A 19,867-nucleotide genomic window follows, 5' to 3' on the forward strand; every position below is an offset into this window, starting at 1 on the left:
CAGATTGACAATATCTTTGGGCATTAACGAGGCAGTACATGATTGGTGCCTGCCTAAAAGCTAGTGTACGGAGCTCAGCTGACTTTGGAGAGTCAGTTCATCTCGATAGGACCTGGCTTTGGGACTTCCTCAGAGTGTGGCAGTGAATCTAGAAGGAATTTAGTGTTCTGAGTACAATTTGAAGCTGACCCAATGATTTGCTTTTCTTTGTCAAACTGCCTCAATCTCAAATTGCAGTTTGGGAATTAAATAGTTGGGTGTCGCTATAAAAATGCAAATACCTTTCAAACTGTCAGCTGAGTAATGCAGAATAGGAACATGCACGGTAGAGGCCCTGTAATCAGCTAGTGTTCTTGGGATAGGGAGATAAAACTGACAAGTGTTCCCACCCTTGATTGCAATCTGGTGAGCCTTGCTAGAATAATACATCTGTCTGATGTTGGGTAGCTCACTCTGATGCCTCATTTAAAAAGTGGATCAGCACTCCATTCTCCAGGCTCAATGAGTGAAATGGCTGTTTATACTGGAGAGCAGCTAGCTCCTGTCAAATCAAACACTCAGCAAATGTTGCCAGCTTTAAGAAAGGAATGGAGGGTATCGGATGAAAAAGTGATCCTCCAGACTCTGGCGACATCGCTATTTGCTTATGTTAAGATTAAAAGTCTTTTTTTTTAGAACAGTACAGCACAGAACAGGCCCTTCGGCCCTCGATGTTGTGCCGAGCAATGACCACCCTACTCAAACCCACGTATCCACCCTATACCCGTAACCCAACAACCCCCATTAACCTTATTTTTTAGGACACTAAGGGCAATTTAGCCTGGCCAATCCACCTAACCCGCACATCTTTGGACTGTGGGAGGAAACCGGAGCACCCGGAGGAAACCCACGCACACACTGGGAGGACGTGCAGACTCCACACAGACAGTGACCCAGCCGGGAATCGAACCTGGGACCCTGGAGCTGTGAAGCATTTATGCTAACCACCATGCTACCGTGCTTTTGTTGAGTGTCAAATCCTTTAATCTAAAAATGTGACCTCAGGGTGGTAATAATCCGCGAATGACGCAATCGTCCACTTGCCTGCTGATAATCATATACCCAAATGACTAATTGGGAATAGATCGAAAATATCAAAACGATTAGTGCGGAATAAGCAACCAATTGAAATTCAGCAAACTCTTTGATTCTCTCAAAGCAACTATACATGAAAGCAGCATAAGACAATCAGATAAATAGTTTCCTCACAATGTTTTCAGACAACATCAAGTTCTTCTTCACACATGAGTGTATCAATCACAAGTAGAATTTATTTGTACTGCCAATCATGTACTGCCTCGTCAATGCCCAATCAAAGATAACACATGAAAATATTGCACAGTTCCGAAAAAGTTTGGAAACCTGTCCATGAAATTGGTTGTTTAATTTTAGAAATACCTGTGAGCAATCTTCCCCCATTTATGTTTACATTACTGTTGGGAACCTAAGGCAGAAGTTTGATATTGCACCCTGACCCTTGTGTGTTGAGGATCCCTATATGCTGTGGATAAATTCTGTACTGTAGTTTTGGTTTTCACTAGTTTCCTCCAATACTCAGTGCGTCAAAACAACTCAGACCACATGACAAACAGGTAAGAAAGGAGTGGAGAATATTGGCTCCTCTGGGCTAATGATATGTAGGTTTGTGAGATACATCATTTGAATTGCAGCTTTTAGCCAGCTGTGGGGATTCTATGGATCTTCAAAGTTATCTTCGAAGATCTTCACATCAAAGTTATGACTGAGAGGTGGAAACCCCCCCACAGAAATCCAGTCCTTAATGTACTGTGCACAACAACATGAATATTTAGAGAAATAAGTCAATATTTAAAAGAAACTGCAGCATTTCTCACAAACCGTTCAGAGATACTTGTGAGGTATTGATATCATTTGAGATGAGTTTTGTTTTAGCATGAGTGAAGGAAACAAATTAATGATGAGGCCACTTTGATACTGATCCAGAACATTGTGGCCAGAATCCCATCAAACATCGAAGATCAGACCATTTGGGGTGAGCTCATTTCAGGCAAAGTCACTGAATACCTATCAGTGGCAGAAACCTACCTGGGCAGTGTTTGACTAGTAATTGCTTCAATCTGACCTTCCGAACCACTGCAGGGAGGAATGGGGGAAAAGGCAAATTTTCTAATTGTATGAATGTGAGGGGAAAAGGCAAAGTTTTACGGGGTGCTTTCACTAGAGCATCTGCTGAGTACAACAGCACAGTGGTTGCGCTATTGGACTCGTAATCCAAGCCAAGACTACTAATGGACGGCAAGGTAGACCAGTGGTTAGCACTGTTGCTTCACAGCACCAGGGCCCCAGGTTCGATTCCCACTTGGGTCACTGTCTGTGCGGAGTCTGCACGTTCTCCCCATGGCTACATGGGTTTCCTCTGGGTGCTCCAGTTTCCTCCCACAAGTCCCGAAAGACACGCTGTTAGATGAATTGGACATTCTGAATTCTCCCTCTGTGAACTTGAACAGGCGCCAGAATGTGGCGACTAGGGGCTTTTCACAGTAACCTCATTGCAGTATTAATGTAGGCCTACTTGTGATAGTAAAGATAATTATTAGTATAATCTTTTTTAAAAATAAATTTAGTGTATCCAATTAATTTTTTTTCCAATTAAGGGGCAATTTAGCATGGCCAATCCACCTACCCTGCACATCTTTGGGTTGTGGGGGTGAAACCCACGCAAACACGGGGAGAATGTGCAAACTCCACACGGACAGTGACCCAGAGCCGGGATCGAACCTGGGACCGCGGCGCCGTGAGGCAACAGGGCTAACCCACTGCGCCACCGTGCTGCCCCATTTATTAGTATAATCTGATCATGTGAGTTCAACCCCCACCATGGCAGATGGTAAATTGAATTCAGTTAATTCAATAAATCTGCAATTAAAAACTGGCGAACACAAAGACTGTTTTGAAAACCCGACTGGTTCACTGATGTCTGTAAGGGAAGGAAATCAGCTGCCTGGCCAGGACTGGCCCATGCGTGTATGTGGCTGAATCTATACTGTCCTATGAAATGACCTAGCAAACCACTAAAGCGGCTCACTACCAGTTCTCAAGGCAAATTAATTGCTGGACAATACATGTTGGTCCTGTTAGCGAGGCCCATATCTGCTGAATGAATTAAAACAAAATACAAATGAGCTTCGGAGGCAGGACATCAAATAAACAAGGTGAATAATTGGAAGAGTTTTAGTGAAGGAAAGAACAAAGTTATTTACTGTAGGCATTTTTTTGCAAACTGCTAGATAAGGAATGTTACAAATATAAGCTTTATAGCCTTTTTTTCATCTGGTGTCAGTTATGTTGTATATTGCTTCAGTTAATTTGCTGGTCTACAAAAAGGTGAATTGCTATCGTTTTTGGCTTGCTACAGGACCCATGATAAACATCAAAAAACACATTCAAGTCCCAGATGGCCTGTGAGCAGTGCTATGGTACATTTATTAGTTTAAAACAAAAAAAATGTTCAGAAAAGCAAGTCACCTGAAAGAACAGGAAAAATGGACATACAGAAATATTTGACTACCTGTACTTTTGAAATGTTTTTAAAGGTTATTTGATGATGTTATTCACTTTACTGGTTATAAATCATTAATAAGTGGACTTACGTTGAGAATGCATTGTTTTGCTTCTCACACCGTATTCCCTTGCAATTATTGGGCTCTTCAGAAGCGCTGGTCTCATAGTAAAAGTACAGCTGATTCAGTCCATTTGCAAATGCGAGCAGCACCAGGCAATAAATGAAGAGGAACTTGAGAATATCAAGGAGCATGCGGCCCAGCGAAATCTGTAGTGGTCCCAGGTGAGAGTTCGCAGTGAAAAGCGAGATCAAACGAAGGGAACTGAAGATATTGGCTATTGCAAACAGGGCTTCTGCAATCAGTGTTGGGTGCCACATCTCCCACTCCTCACGAGGCCGTGAGCCATTGTACTTTAAAACAAATCAAAAGTTAGGGCTGGAAAATCTAATTGACTTTCTGGATGAACTTAGCATTTGACAAACAATAAGGTATCTCCTGCTTACAAGATTGGAGTTTTGGAAAGTAAAGTCACCTCACAACTGTCTCCTGCCTCCCTGGCCCAGGGAGGAGAAGTTTCATTCCCTTTGAATTTATCCTCAACTTGCAGCAATATCAGTAACAAGCCTGTACATCCCATATCAGCTACATTGCCTCACAGCCAATGTGATTGACTCGAAAATGGACTTATCCCAGGCTTCCTGGAATTTCATCCAGAAAACTCTAGCCTTCCCTCTGTGCAAAGTGTTCTTCCCACCAGCGTTCTCCCATTTTGCCACCCAGTATTCTCCCATCCTGCCACCCAGCAATCCCCCATTCTGCCACCCAGCAATCCCCCATTCTGCCACTCAGTATTCCCTCATTCTGACACCCAGTATTCCCTCATTCTGCCACCCAGTATTCACCTATTCTTGCACCCAGCATTCCAACCTATGGACCTGTGCCCCAAGATCCATCTGGTCCTTTGTACGTCCTGCCACTCACTGTATATTCCCTTGCCTTGTCAGTCTCCCAAAATGCAAAACCTCACGCTTTTCAGGGTTAAATTCCATTTGCCACTGTTCTGCCCAGCTGCCTAGCCCTGGGCCAGGGAGGCAGGAGACAGTTGTGAGGAGACTTTACTTCCAAAACTCCTTGCTATTTACCACACCACCAATTCTTGTCACATCTGCGAACTTACTGATAAAACTCCTAGAATCCCGTGCCAATTCTACACGGCCAATTCGAACAGGAAGAGCATCCACAGCCCTGTTAACTGCACTTACATTCCAAGGTCAACTGTATTTCTATTACCAACTGCTTCACATAGCATGAGCCCTACAGAGAGATGATAAAACTACTGACAGAAGAAGATCAAGTAGCAGCTAAAGCTAGGTCGAAACCCATCTTATTGTCGAGCAGCCCAACGTTCTTCCACTGAAGCTATCAAACTGCTTTTGGAACCAGCGGCTATAATACCCAAGCCTACTAATCTCTTGCTGTACTTCTAACAAAAAGAAAAAGAACAAAACAGGAGAAATACAATTATCTGCAACAGAAACTGTGAAAAAGGCATTTTGCTTTCTTAAATGTAAAAACCCATTGATGTGACACTAATGAGGTAAAACAAGCCTGCTCACGTATCAACAATAATTTGACGATATTACACTGGCTAGATATTCTTGCTACAAAATTCAGTTTAGTAGTAACCCATTCTTCAGACTATGGATTTGTTTTACTACCAGAATGCCATCCAATCACATGTGAATGCTTATAGTTGGGCCACACTGGGCATAATTTTGGTGAGGTTGTTAGCATGGGTGCTGGGAGTATGTGCCTGAAGTATTCAGCGCTAGCAGATTCATTGAATTTACAGAATTTACAGTGCAGAATGAGGCCATTCGGCCCATCTGCACCGACCCTTGGAAAGAGCACCCGACTTAAGCCCACGCCTCATACCTATCCCCGTAACCCAGTAACCCCACCTAACCTTTTGGACACGAATGGGCAATTTAGCATGGCCAATCCACCTAACTTATACATTTTTTGGATTGTGGGAGGAAACCGGAGCACCCAGAGGAAACCCACGCAGACATGGGGGGAAAGTGCAAACTCCACACATACAGTCACCCGAGGCCGGAATTGATGAACCCATGTCCCTGGAGCTGTGAGGCAGCAATGCTAACCACTGTGCCACCGTGACACCAGTCAATGTGGAGCTTGCTATTTCCAACCACGCCTCTCCAGCGAATGCCTCTCAACCTTGCACAGCTGGACTTGTATTTAGGAGCAGGTAGGACCCCGCCACCACCCCTCATTACCCCCCCCCCCCCCCCCCCCCCCCCACCATCACCACCACCATTACCACTCTCTATTTAAAGTTGAGAGTGAATTGTGTGACAGGTGGTGAAGGTTTTAGTTCTCACTTCTGCTCAGATCATGGCTCAGGCTCCAAGTCATATGTGCAATTGTTTCTAACTTCCTTGGTCTGCAAGAAGACAGGTAGTATGAGCAGAGGCATCGCAGAGGAGGACAAATTGCTCCCAAAGGGAGAAGGAGGCGAGAAAAACATCTCTTATCAGGAGCCTATGTCCAGCCAGGATCGTCAGGGAGGAACAGTGCGTGTGATACTTTCATTTCGCTGAGGAGGTGCTCAATGAAACCTGTCACCTTTTGCAGCCTGTCTGCAGCCTCACAGCAGAGCCAGGAGAGAATTGCCAGTAACTGTGAAGAATTGTTTTACTCTGGGCTCCTTCCAGACTGGAGGGGCAGGTACTATGGGCGCGATTCTCCGCAAATCCGGCGTGCTGTGAAGGCTGGCATGAAACTGGCCGTGTTTCACGCCAGCCTCGGAGCTCCGTCCCAGGACCCGATTCTCCCCCCCGGGCGGGGCTAGTATCGGGGCCGGGGGAATCACGGCGACGCGGAGTTAGCGAACGTCGCTAACTCCGTCCGCCAAGAGTCACGGCGGCTGACGCGCACGATGACGTCAGCCGCGCATGCGCGGGTTTGACAGCTCCAACCCGCGCATGCGCGGATGACGTCATCACGCAGACGCGTCAAACCCGCGCATGCGTGGGCCGTCATGCCCCTCAGCCGCCCCGTGCACTGGTCCTGCGGGGCGGCGGAAGAACAAATAGTGCGTGGGTATCGGACCCGCTGCCCACAATAGGTGCCCACCGATCGCAGGCCCATGCCACCCTTGGCACGGCCATGGTGCGGCCGTGCCAATCGGTGCCATGGTTGTCCGGGACGGGCACTTTGCGGCCGTTTTCACGAATACTGAAAGCAGGTGTGATCGCGGCTGTGAAAACGGACGTAAACGGCGCGGATTCGGCCCATCGTCCTGCGGAGAATCGCTGTTCGCCATAAAAAACGGCGAGCAACGATTCGTGTCGGGGGGCGGCCGGAGGGGGGGGGGGGAGAATAGTGGGAGGCGTGAAAATTGTCGGGAAGGCCCTCCCGCTATTCTCCGACCCGTCGTGGGCAGCGGAGAATCGCGCCCAAGGTAATACACCTCCCAGTTCACCATCTATTGTATTGTGAGGGAGATCACAGTGAATACAATTCAGTGAGTTTCACTGCAGCGAAACAGAAAGTGAGGAGATGGTTTTGCCAATATAGTAGGCGTCTCGATATCCATGTGTCACATGTATATTCAGAGATGTATCACAATCGGAAATAATTCCATGGCCTCAATGTCCAGCTGATGTGCAAACATGTCCAATGCGTCAAGCAGCCAATTCTTGATATCCTGATAGCAACCAAGATACCAATATTCTGCACCCTCAGAGTCACCATGAGAAACCTGAGGGTGGCTACTGCATGACAAGGGCTATCTGCTGACATAACAAGACAGCACGCTAGAGTGACCCTGCAGTGGTCTCTGAAGACCATGGCATCATGGCTTGCTGCATGCTACACAATCTCAGCAACATGTAGGCACAGCTGATACCAGCAGCTATACAGTGAATAGCTGAGAAAGAGAAGGAGAAGGAAGGGTAGGAACGGAGGAGGGAATCAGCAAACACCCTTCCCTGCTGAACAAATGTAATCGGCAATATGAATGAACACAATCCCAATTCATCTTTCAACATCAACACCACACTATATTTTCCCTGTTACTGACAATAACAGTACCCTCTTGGCCACAATATCAGCATTGGGCAGGTATTGAAAACCACCTTTATAAATTAAATTATCCAATATCGTACACAAAACTCAACTAATCATCCTTGTGCATTCCCTTAGTCTCCAACACGTAACGCCAGTAACTTCAGCAGGGCTGGCGGAAGACAGCTGCCTTTCACTAAGGGTGACTGCAGATGGTCTTGCAAGATGGCCGTGCACAGCTCTGGCCCGAGAACACCTGGCTTCTGATTGCATCGCCTCCATGGATGGTAGCAGCTGTCTGGATTGACTGGCTGCAGGTAACAGCTGGGACCAGTAAGAGGCACAGCGATGTTCATTCATATTCCCGATCTCATTTGTTCTGGGGAGGACAGCAGGTTTGTTCTCCAAGGAGCCAGTGGCATTCCCTCAGGGTGGAGCCTCAGCTGTGTGTTGGGAGGCCAGGTTGCTGGGTAACCTGAAAGCCCCTTTGCAAACTGGCAACAGTCTCAGTTTGTGTGGCAACAAGCTGGACTTCCATGGTAACAGGTTGAGATTCCATGGCCTCACTCTGAGCTTCCACTGAACTTTCTCAGATGTTATCTTGCTTCTGCCTGCACTGCGATGACATCAGCCAAAAAGCACTGCATCATGGCTGGGTCCACAGTGTTCTCATGGGGTTGGTCACCAGTTCCACGCTGTAAAGGATGGAGATCCTGTGCAAGGACCTGTTCAGGGTTGGTACCGGACATCCCAATGCTCCTTGACCACAGGACTTCTGGCAAGCCAACTAAAGCACGAGGCACGAAAGAGAAAATGCTGGAAAATCTCAGCAGGTCTGTCAGCATCTGTAGGGAGAGAGAAGAGCTAACGTTTCAAGTCCGATTACTCTTTGTCAAAGCACCTCGGCGGAGATGGAGGCTTTTATCAAGGAGCACGGACTTGGACTTGATTGAATGGATTTGATTGAGACTTTACTGGAGACAGTTAGGAGGTGTTGGTTTGAGAGCGGTTGCAGTTTGTATCTGTTCTATGTTTAGGATTGAGGGGGCTACGTTTGATAGGGGGTAGTAGTCAGGACAATGGAATAGGGAATATATGGTCCCCTGGGGAGTTTAAGTGTGGTAAGGATGTTGCGGTGGACTTCCTGGTGGGGGGTGGGGGCGGGGATCTGACTCGGGGTGGGGGAGGGGGGGGAGGCCTCTGCGGGGTCCAGGCCCGCAATCGGGACCTTCCGATCGACGGGCGCCCGCGATCTGGAGGGAGGTTACTTCCTTCCGCGCAGGCCCGCAGTCTCCGACATGCTGCTCTGCGCCGGCGCGGAGATGGCAACCACGCTCCTGCGCCAGCACGGAGCATGTGCATGTGCCAATGTGGAGACGGCCGCCGCGCGTATGTGCGGACCAGCGCCGTCCGTTCAGGGCCGCCTTTCGGCGTTGGAACAGCTCACAGCACTCCGGCGCCATGCTAGCCCCCTGATGACCGGTGAATTGCTGGGCCAGGAGACCCTTGCGCTAGTGTACACCACTCCAGTGTTTACTCCGAGGTCAACACTTGGCCGGGATTTCGGATAATCCTAGCCATTGTTTTTCTTTGTTCTTTCAGCAAACACCCTAGGTGGTGGGTTACCTGTGTTAGCTATAAAGTTGCAGCAGGTGAACTGGAGTGAGGTGGGGAGGAGGGGCTGCGGCCTGTTGGAACTGCTTGAGCAAGGATTAGTGAGCCTAGCTTATTTGTTTCGTGGGGGGAGAGAGGAGGGACTCCTTTTCTAGAAATAATTTTTCTGGGTAATGGGGGGGGGGGGGGGGAACGGGGTTGGGAGGGGTGGGGATCTGACTAAGACCAAGTGCTCTTAAGTGTCTTGTCATGGGAACGGGGTTGGTGGCTGTCTTTGGTGTGTTTTGGGAGGCCCTGGCTCTCCAGGGCCACCACCGACCAGAGGTGAGGGGGTGGGGTGGGGGGGGGGGGGGGGGGGGGGGGGGTGGTTCTCTTCAAGGTTTGTAAATGGTATTTTGTTTGTATGAGTTTGTTTATAGATAGAGAAATACAGCACAGAACAGGCCCTTCGGCCCACGATGTTGTGCCAAACTTTTGTCCTAGGTTAATCATAGAATTTTGGACACTAAGGGCAATTTATCATGGCCAATCCACCCAACCTGCACATCTTTGGACTGTGGGAGGAAACCGGAGCACCCGGAGGAAACCCACGCACACACGGGGAGGATGTGCAGACTTGTTTATTTTGAGTTTTACAAAATGAAAAATATGTTTTAAATAAATAGTTGGTGAAGGTTGTTGGTTCGTGAGTTCAGGGAGTTTGGTTAGTTTATCAGGGGGGCTCATAGTTCAGTGGCATTTGAAGATGTGGTCACTGACCTTGACCACTTGTGTGAGGTCGTTGAACATGCAACACTGCATCCAGGTTGTTGGTGCTACACTGCTGGAGTTGACTATGACAGAAATCTGCTGCCAATGCCTTCTGATTTGGTTGCTAGCTTCTGGATATGGAGTGCGGTGGGGTGGGGTGAGGGGAACGAGGGGTGTGGGGGTGTGGGGTGATGTCCTTAATTGGATGGTGGCCCTGGAGGTGGCCACTAATTTGCATTTACTGGCATGGCTCCCAATACTGACCGAAGCAGATTTGTTTCCTACATGGGGATCGAGCAGTGAGGCTCTGCTTGCTGTAGTTCACAATCCAGCTCCATGAAAACTCTAATCTTATTGACTGGATTGAGCTTGAAATTTGGCTGATATAGCTCAAATACTTTGTGGGCATCACGGTAGCACAATGGTTAGCACAGTTGCTTCACAGCTCCAGGGTTCCAGGTTCGATTACCGGCTTGGGTCACTGTCTGTGCAGAGTCTGCACGTTCTCCCCGTGTCTGCGTGGGTATCCTCCGGGTGCTCCGGTTTCCTCCCACAATCCAAAGATATGCAGGTTAGCTGGACTGGCCATGCTAAATTGCCCTTAGTGTCCAAAACAAAATGTTGGGTGGGGTTACTGGGTTACGGGGATAGGCTGGAGGTGTGGGCTTGGATAGGGTGCTCTTTCCAAGGGCTGGTTCTGATTCGATGGGCCAAATGGCCTCTTTCTGCACTGTAAATTCTATGATTCTATGAAATGTGGGTGCATTCTCTACATGTCCCCATGGTTTTTGAGGAGAAATGCTTTTGCTCAGCTGAACAATTTGCCATCTGGGTAAATAAGCAGCAGCTGATAGTACAAATTTTTGCCATGCCTTTGCAGGTTTTTTGTCACTTTGCCATTAGCATTCAGACTTCATGGGAAAGTACAGGAGGAAGACAATATCCGCCATTCTGTATCCACTGTGAGATGCCCAGCTAGATCTATTGTCTTACTACTGCAATTTCCCTTGATCAAAATTATTGCCAAGTGCGGAGGGACCAAACAGAGACAAGTCACTTTTACAATGGGAACTGGAGGAAGATTCAGTCTTGTCCTGTAGCTGAGACTAAGCTGATTGACTGATGCCTCGCCCGTGGCGACTTAGAGAAGGGAAAATGAACAAGAAAAGAAAGCAATTACTTGATATAAAATATAAGTGCCTTTGCGAATGAAAATTGTATTGAATATTCATAAACAAAGCTAATTATAAAACGGTGCTTAAATAACAGCAATTAGAGGGGAATGCCGACACTTGCAAGTAATAAAGATAAATGTGTGAGCAAAAAGATATGGTCATGTGACGCAAGAATCGCAATAGAAAATTCTTGCTCTCTCAATCAGGGATCATAGGTCCTATAAGAGTGCATAAATAAAAACAATAAAGGCAAAATCTGACTTGAATTCACCTGATTGAATCACTGGATTCATCACAGAATTCCCCCTTAATGCCATTTGGTGCCGTGGTTTATGCCATCAGTGTGGTGTGGCGGGACCTGTTAAAGCTGACAAGGCCGGCTCCGCAGAGATCGGGGCACCCTTTAAAAACAGCACACCGATCTGCAATGAAAGAAACTCCCCCTCCAGCACCCGGGGGCATTGCCGGGTGTCTCCCTTGTCCCTGGGGGATTCACTCGACTGATTCTGGTTTTTACAAACCTGACGTCACGTGGCGAGGTTTGAATATTTATTCAGTGAGGGGGATTATGTGGCTGAAGGGGCCTGAGTAATGAAATTAAAAAGTATGCAGACCTATTAAAATTGGGTTCCCATTGTGGACACGAACCTTGATACGTCACTGGCGAGGGGTGGGGGAAATCGGGAAACGAGATCTCGATGGCGAGAATCACGTTTCCCGATTCCTGCGAGATTTCATGCCCATGTTACCGTTCTCACTGACTGCGGACACAAAACCACCCTCCAGTTGTTTAGTACTCTGAATTCATCAGTTCAAATTGCTTCCTTCCCAACCACCTCACCATTTTGCAGGGTCATATAACCCAAGATACTGTCTCCTGGCATAGTTCACATTTGGCTGGACACAATTTATAGCTGTGCTACTGAATGCATTTTTTTAAAAAACAGGAAAACAGAACATAATATCAAAAAATTTCATGCATTTATTATTATAATTTACTTGACATCCTGTGACAAAACATTGACTGACTACTCACCTTCACATAGGCAACAATCTTCAGTGTGATGGTGGCTAAATACAAGGAATTCATTGCAAAGTCCATCAGGTTCCACCAGTCATGTACATATTCAGTGAACCCACCATCCCACATTTCTTTGATTTCAGCCCATATAAAACCTGGAAAAAGAAATATATTTCGTATCTGTACATCTGGCATTTTTCATTCAGATCATTTTCATTTGATTCACTATTGTTGTCTCCAGTTTTAGTTCCTTCCACTTTTTCAAGCACTTTCCGATGTGTTAATTTGAAGATCTGTTTTCAGCCTGTTCGGTTTGCAAAGTAACGAGGTAAAACCAGACAGTCACAAATGGATTTTGATAAAGCGTTTTAAATGTAGATGAGATGATAACGGGATCAGCATTAAGGTCACCGTATCTTTTGATATTATTCATGAATTGGGCTTGGATATGAGAAGCAAACATTTTCAGAAGGTAAATGAGTTTGACGTGCAGTAAACAATGAGAAGGATACTTTTGGGGGGGGGGGGGGGAGTGAATAGAGAGATTGGTGAAATAGGCCGACATGCAGATGTAAATTAATATGTAAAATGATGCACTTTAGAAAGAAGAATGAGGAGAGGCACGATAAATTAAATGGGGCAATTTAAAGCAGGTATAGGACCAAAGGAGGCTGAGGATTCAGATACACAAAACTTTGAAGATGATAGGAATAGTTGCTAATCCTGTTAAAAAGCACAGGGAATTCCTGAGCTTTATAAATAGGGGAATGTATTACAAAAACAAAGAGGTTACGCCTTTTGGAAATCACTGGTTAGGCCTCCAACTCTGGGCACCACACTTTAGGAATGGCATTAAGGCCTTGAAGATGGTGCAGAGGACATTTACTGGAATGGTACAGGGGATGAGGGACTTGAGTCATGTGAAGAGGAAGAAGAAATTGAGATTGTTTTCTTGAGAGCACCATATTTAATATGAGGAAATATTTAATAGAGATATTATAAAATATGAAGGGTTTAGGGAACAGATGGGAAGAAACTGTCCACAGTGTTGGAGGGTCAATAACTAGACAATACAGATTTAAGAGAGCTGGTAGGTGGGAGAATTTTCTTCACACAGCGAGTTGGATCAGATGTTACTGTTCAATTGATAGTGAGACTAATGACAGGTGCCTTTATTTATGTGTAAATGGTACAACAACATCAGGCGATGAGCAGATGCATGTTGAAATCCAAATACCAATTTCAAAATGTGCCACTCCACTATTATCTGTGGAAAAGCAGCATTTCACTCTTGCCCTTAGCTTTGACATATATCGAATACCATGCAGGCGCTGTATTTGTGCAGCAGATACAAACTACATTAACCACGGAAAATAAAGTTGCTATTTCAAGCGTAAGTGCACACTTAATCATGTGATAATTTTTAATGCAAAAACAGAAAATACTGGACAATCTCAGCAGGTCTGACAGATCTGTGGAGAGAAAAGGGAGCTAACATTTCCACAGCTCAAAACGTTAGCTTCCTTTTCTCTCCACAGATGCTGTCAGACCTGCTGAGATTGTCCAGTATTTTCTGTTTTTGTTTCAAATTTCAGTGTCCGCAGTAATTTGCTTTTATGGTCATTTTTAATTAATGGTTTTCTGGCACTGAAAGCAATCATTGCATGCGCGGAGTCTTGTTCCTTCAGTTATTCTTTGTTTTTGGAGATCAAAATTAATATTACATTTTTCTCTTTTTTCTCCCTCTTTTAATCCAATCGTTTCTTTCCTCCCCTCTTCCTTTACCTGCAAGGGACGTGGAAGCAAATTCAATAGTAACATCCAAAAGGGAGTTGGGTACACACTTCAGAAGGAAGAACTTGCTGGGCTATGGGGGAAATGGGCAGGCAAATAATTGGATGATTCTTTCAAAGAGACAGCATTTGCATGATGGGCTGAATGTCCTTCTCTGCTGTAAGGCACTATGATATGAAACAATAATTTGTTAATAGCTCTGAAATGAAGACGTGTTTGTAAGGAGAGATTTTTTTTTTTACCTAAAACCCATGGTAATATCATCCACTCGACAACAGTTGGTGGTGGCCCCTGCATGTGAAGGTCTGTCTTGACAATGTGCTGAGAAGCTAACAACAGCAGGAAAAGGAATGTCAGGTAGGAGCCTGTGTGGCAGATAAACTTAATAAAAGGGTTCCTAATGAACAGTCCCAGCCTGCTCTTAGGAGCCACCAAATAAACCACAGAGAGGATTGGAAATAGGAACCCGATGGTAATGCAGGTTAGGAGCTTGACTGCCCAATGTCGACGGCGCCAGCCTGGGAATCCATCATACCATAATGTAGCCAGTAATTGCTGGCAGTTTGGCTGAGCAACAAACTGTGAAAAAAAACAAAAAGACATAAAGTTAATGGAATCAGGACAATATATTTTTTTTCTCCATTTCAGCTTCAAAAGTCCTCAATTCAAGATAGTTCTCTCCCCCTGCCCCCTTACGTCATTTGGACCCAAGATGTTCGCCTGGCAGGGGTGGGGGGTGCAAAAGCGCACTCAGTTCCTCTGTCCACGTAGAAAGGCAGCTGCTCTTGCTCACTTCTTCCCTATGCTGCACAGCTGAGATCAGTCATTTGTTTTTTAATGGAATCATTGGCACAACACTGGCTTCATCATCCCATGTCACGGCACATTAGTATTCCAATTTACTGCATTTTCAATGAGCGCACCATCACACTATTAGGAGCTGCCTGTTTCTAATTAATCCAAGCAAACTCCACCCTGTTCCAATGACTTAGCCAGAAATAGGGCAGATGGTTTTCTGTGATAATAGCTGACCTGTGCCAGGAGAATGGAGAGCAGTGGTCTCCTGGATGCAGTACTAATAAAACACAGCTTCTGATAAACAGGGAACCAAATCGCAAAATGATTGCGGTATTCTACAGTAATGCACAGCCACTGTCCCGCAGAGAGGCTAGGGGGTGGTTATGTTCTGCTCAGGTGGTGTACATGGATTTACACTGTCCTCTTTTTGTACCTCTCTGTAACTCTGAAGAAAAGTCACACAGACTCAAAACATTAAAGAACAAAGAACAAAGAAAATTACAACACAGGAACAGGCCCTTCGGCCCACCCAGCCTGCACCGATCCAGATCCTTTACCTAAACCTATTGCCTATTTTCCAAGGTCTACTTCTCTCTAAAGAACTTTGGGTGGGATTCTCTGATCCTGAGGCTAAGTGTTGACGCCGTCGTAAACGCCGTCGCGTTTTCCGATGGCATCAAAATGGCCTCGGGATCAGCAATTCTGGCCCCTACAGGGGGCCAGCAGGGCACTGGAGTGACCCACGCCACTCCAGCTGCCGATCCCGGCGTCAGATGGGTGCCGCCGGTCCGCGCATGCACGGTGAGACCGGCGCGATTTCTGGGCATATGCGGTGTCTCCCTTCTCCGCGGCGGCACCACCGCAACATGGCGTAGGGCTACAGGGGCCGGCGCGGAACAAAAGAGGCCCCAGCCCGTTAGGCCAGCCCGCCGATTGGTGGGCTCTGATCGCGGGCCAGGCCACAGTGGAGCCCCAACCCCCCCCGGGTCGGACCACCCCCACTCTCTCCACAGGCCGTCCCCGGGCCATTCCACGCCGAGATCCTGCCAGGTAAGACCAGGTTAGAACGGCGCCGGCGGAACTTGGGTTTTTCGGTATGGCCGCTCGGCCCATCCCGGGCGGAGAATCGCCGGGGGGGGGGCCCATAGAGCAGCCCCCGGCCGGCACCACGCCTACCGAACCGGCGGCAATGGCGCCTATTCTCCGCAGAGCAGAGAATCGTGTCGGGGCAGCGTGGCACGATTCGTGCCAGACGCGGCGATTCCCCGGCCCGGCCCCAGGCTGGGAGAATCCCGCCCATTATCTCTATTTTCCCTCTCCACAAGTGCTGCCGGACATTGCTGAGATTTTCCAGCATTTTCAGTTTTTGTTTCAGATTCCAGCATCCGCAGGATTTTGATTTTATTATTTCTACCTTAACATCTTAGGTTCAAAGTTCAGGCATTATGTGAGGGTGTGGACAGGAGGACCAAGTGTACAAAAACGTCTGTCGTCATTAATTCACATCAAATGTCACCATTTTTAAAAAGCATTATCACAGCCCTGGATATGCAGGATGATCACCTCGTGTGGGATTATGTCAGGTTTTTTCTGTCAATTTATTTTACTGAGTTTGTGCGATCGACCGTAAACTGATATTTTTCTGCTCTTACTGTATTTTCTCCTGCTTTTCCCACAAATAGAAATAGAAATAGAACTCAAAATCAACCAAAAAGCCTCTCATTTTAATTGATAACATAAAAACTGAATTCCTTAATTCTGCTGCAGCAAATTAAACAGTACCCACTGATCCTGATTTTAATTCCATGCTGAGCTGACAGTGGGAGACCGGTGGCGTGCCTGAAATCTGGAAGTTAGTTCAGCATGTCTGATAGTGGTTTATTGATGTAGCCACCGCCTTACAATTTTGTTTCTCGTATTTCCGCCCAACGAGAGCAGCAGCGGGCGTAATATGGACCTCTACTCCAGTATTTAAAGGAACACCCTGGACATGCTATTGGAAAGATTTAGGAGTTGGGAACCAAACAGAAGGAAGTGCCAGAATGGACACCAGAGGACACACCTTGTTTCAGTGGTGCCTCCTGGAATTTATTGCTGCCTGCTGTGAAGAGTTAATGAGAGACTCACTTCATGGCTAAGGATTAGGAATTGTTTTGCGTGTGCACAAATGAGGTGCAATTCAGCTCCGGCAGGTGAACAGAGGGCAGGATTCTCCGTTCTTGAGACTACGTGTTGATGCCGCGAATTCACAACAGCAAAACTGCTGCCGAATCTGGACCGATTCCGTTACTGTGGAGGGGCTAGCACCAGCACCACGTGGAACGCAATCGATCCCAATGAAAGATTTGTGATTAACACTTGGGAGGCTGACAAGCTGCAGCCACATATACACATTACAATCCCCACTCACACTCATCCCAGCCAACAAGATAGCCCTGTGTGGTAGTCACCACTGCTGTACTATAGTGTATATATGGGTTTTATGGTAAGGCCCCTGTGCTACAGGTACGGGGTTAGATCCCTGCCTGCTGGCTCCGCCCAGTAGGTGGTGTATAAATGTGTGTGCTCCCCGAACAGCAGCCATTTTATCAGCTGCTGTAGGAGGCCACACATCTCTGTGTAATAAAGCCTCGATTACTACTATTGGGCTGCCAACGCAGCGATGTTGCGTAAGTGGGTAATGGACGAGGAAGAGGCAGCATGGAAGAGGATGGAGGCGGCATCATGTGTGGGCACGAGCCTGGAGGCGCTGGTAACGGCGCCGTTGCCGCTCCCTCCAACGAGGTATACCACAAGCCCGGTGGTGGCGGCTACCCTCAAAATTTGGGGGCAATGGAGACGGCACAGGGGAGAAGTGGGGGGCTCGATGGAGGCCCCGATATGGGGGAACCATCAGATCGTCCCAGGGAGCATTGATGGCGGATTCCTGGGCTGGCACAGGGCAGGGGTTAGGAGGTTGAGGGACCTGTTTGTGGAGAGGAGGTTCGCGAGCTTGGGGGAGTTAGAGGGGAAGTTTGGGCTCCCCCGGGGAACATGTTTAGGTACATGCAGGTGAGGGCGTTTGCCAGGCAGCAGCTGCCCCCATGAGGGGTGCGGGATCGGTTGCTCTCGGGGGTGTGGGTTGGAGGAGGGAGGATGTCGGACATATACCAGGTGATGCAGGAGGTAGACGAGGCCACAGTGGAGGAACTGAAGGGTAAATGGGAAGAATAGCTGGGTGAGGAGATTGAGGAGGGGACGTGGGCGGATGCCCTGAAGAGAGTGAATTCCTCCTCTTCCTGTGTGACGCTTAGCCTCATACAGTTCAAGGTGCTGCATAGGGCCCACATGACTGGGACGAGGATGAGTAGGTTTTTCGGGGGCGAGGACAGGTGTGCTCGGGGAGCCCAGCGAACCACGGCCATATGTTTTGGGCGTGCCCAGCGCTGGGGGAGTTTTGGAAGGGGGTAGCAAGGACGGTGTCGAGGGTGGTGGGATCCAGGGTCAAGCCAGGCTGGGGACTCGCAATTTTTGGGGTTGCAGTGGAGCCGGGAGTGCAGGAGGCGAAAGAGGCCGGTGTTCTGGCCTTTGCGTCCCTAGTAGCCCGGCGGAGGATCTTGCTCCAATGGAAGGATGCGAGGCCCCCAAGCGTGGAGGCCTGGATCAATGATATGGCGAGGTTCATTAAATTGGAGAAGGTGAAATTTGCCCTGAGGGGATCAGTACAAGGGTTCTTTAGGCGGTGGCAGCCTGGCCTGGACTTCCTGGCAGAACGGTTGGGAAATAGGCCGGCAGCAGCAGCAACCCAGGGGGGGTGGGGGGGAGGGAGGGAGGGAGAGAGGGGGTGTGGATCAGGGGGAGGGAGAACTGTGTACATGGGTCTGTGGGATGTGGCGGGTGTTATCTCTTTCCCTTTTGTCTTTGGGTGTTTTCTGGGGGTTTTTTTTTTCTCTTGTTTGTAGTTGCTTTTGAAGTTGGGTGGGAATTGTTTTTGGGGTGTTACCGCAGTTGTTTTGTTAATAGAGTTGAGCTGTTTATATTTTGTAAAAATTTCAATAAAAATTATTTTTTTAAAAAATAAAGCCTCGATTACATTCTATTCTCGTCTCGTCGTAATCGATAGTGCATCAATTTATGACACAGAGATTTTTCAGAGATGGACCTCCACATCAAGCCGAATCACCTGCAGCTTCATCCTCAAGCAGACTGATGCAATATCAATCACGATGAGACGAGAGTAGAATGTAATCGAGGCTTTATTACACAGAGATGTGTGGCCTCCGACAGCAGCTGACGAAATGGCTGCTGTACGGGGAACAAACATATTTATACTCTGCCTACTGGGCGAGCTAGCAGGCAGGGATGTAACCCAGTACCTGTAGTACAGGGGCCTTACCGTAAAACACATATATATATACAGTATATACATCAGTGGTGACTACCACGTTCACCGCCTGTTACAAATGAGTCCAGTGGGGGTGGTGGAGAACTATATACAGACAAGTTGCTTTTAAAATCACAGAGAATATCGCAAATTTAGACGGTCTGGTGCCTTTGAGGATGTGAAGCAAGGGTTAAGAGCTAGAAAGAGCCAGAATGAATGGGATACATTAGTGGAAAATCACAAGTGGAGGAGCTTGTTATTGAAGCCATTGAAGGAGGATGAACTTGTTGAGATAAGGGAGTTGATATCTGAATTCGTGAGCCGAATCATGACTATAAGTAGAATAGCCTTGAGAAACAAGGAGCATGGCCAGATGACAGAATATGAAATGTGGGAGCCGCTTGCAACTATGGCTAACACCTGCTAATTAAGCTAAGACTGCTACATACTCATGTGCCAATAGATAAACTCAAAGTCTGTAAAATCATGTATTGGAACTATGGGAATAACAAATTTATGCTTTGTAATGGGGGCAAGCTCAAGTGAATGTAAGGGACAGCCCCCTAATAATACATATAAAAAAAGGATGTTTTGAGCAATACTTTGGCACTCTCCGAAGTGGTTCTCCGGAATACCTAGAGAGCGGCCCCGATCGTAATAAAGAATATTCTGAAGTGCGGAC

At 47.2% G+C, this 19,867-nt stretch overlaps 1 protein-coding gene across 4 annotated transcripts in view; it reads right to left on the minus strand.

Annotated features, from left to right (window-relative positions):
- The window catches only part of LOC119952024 (short transient receptor potential channel 5-like), a 175,445-nt gene that overhangs the window by 56,506 nt on the left and 99,072 nt on the right, over positions 1-19,867 (minus strand). For all 4 annotated transcript variants that reach the window (XM_038775494.1, XM_038775491.1, XM_038775492.1 and 1 more), the window contains 3 exons: positions 14,267-14,603; positions 12,246-12,385; positions 3,669-3,991 (listed from right to left, as the gene is read on the minus strand). In XM_038775494.1, coding sequence (XP_038631422.1) covers positions 3,669-3,991; positions 12,246-12,385; positions 14,267-14,603 — 800 coding nt within the window. The remainder of the gene's footprint in view (positions 1-3,668; positions 3,992-12,245; positions 12,386-14,266; positions 14,604-19,867) is intronic.

This window comes from Scyliorhinus canicula, chromosome 17 (assembly GCF_902713615.1).
Source record: "Scyliorhinus canicula chromosome 17, sScyCan1.1, whole genome shotgun sequence".
Lineage (NCBI taxonomy): Eukaryota > Metazoa > Chordata > Chondrichthyes > Carcharhiniformes > Scyliorhinidae > Scyliorhinus > Scyliorhinus canicula.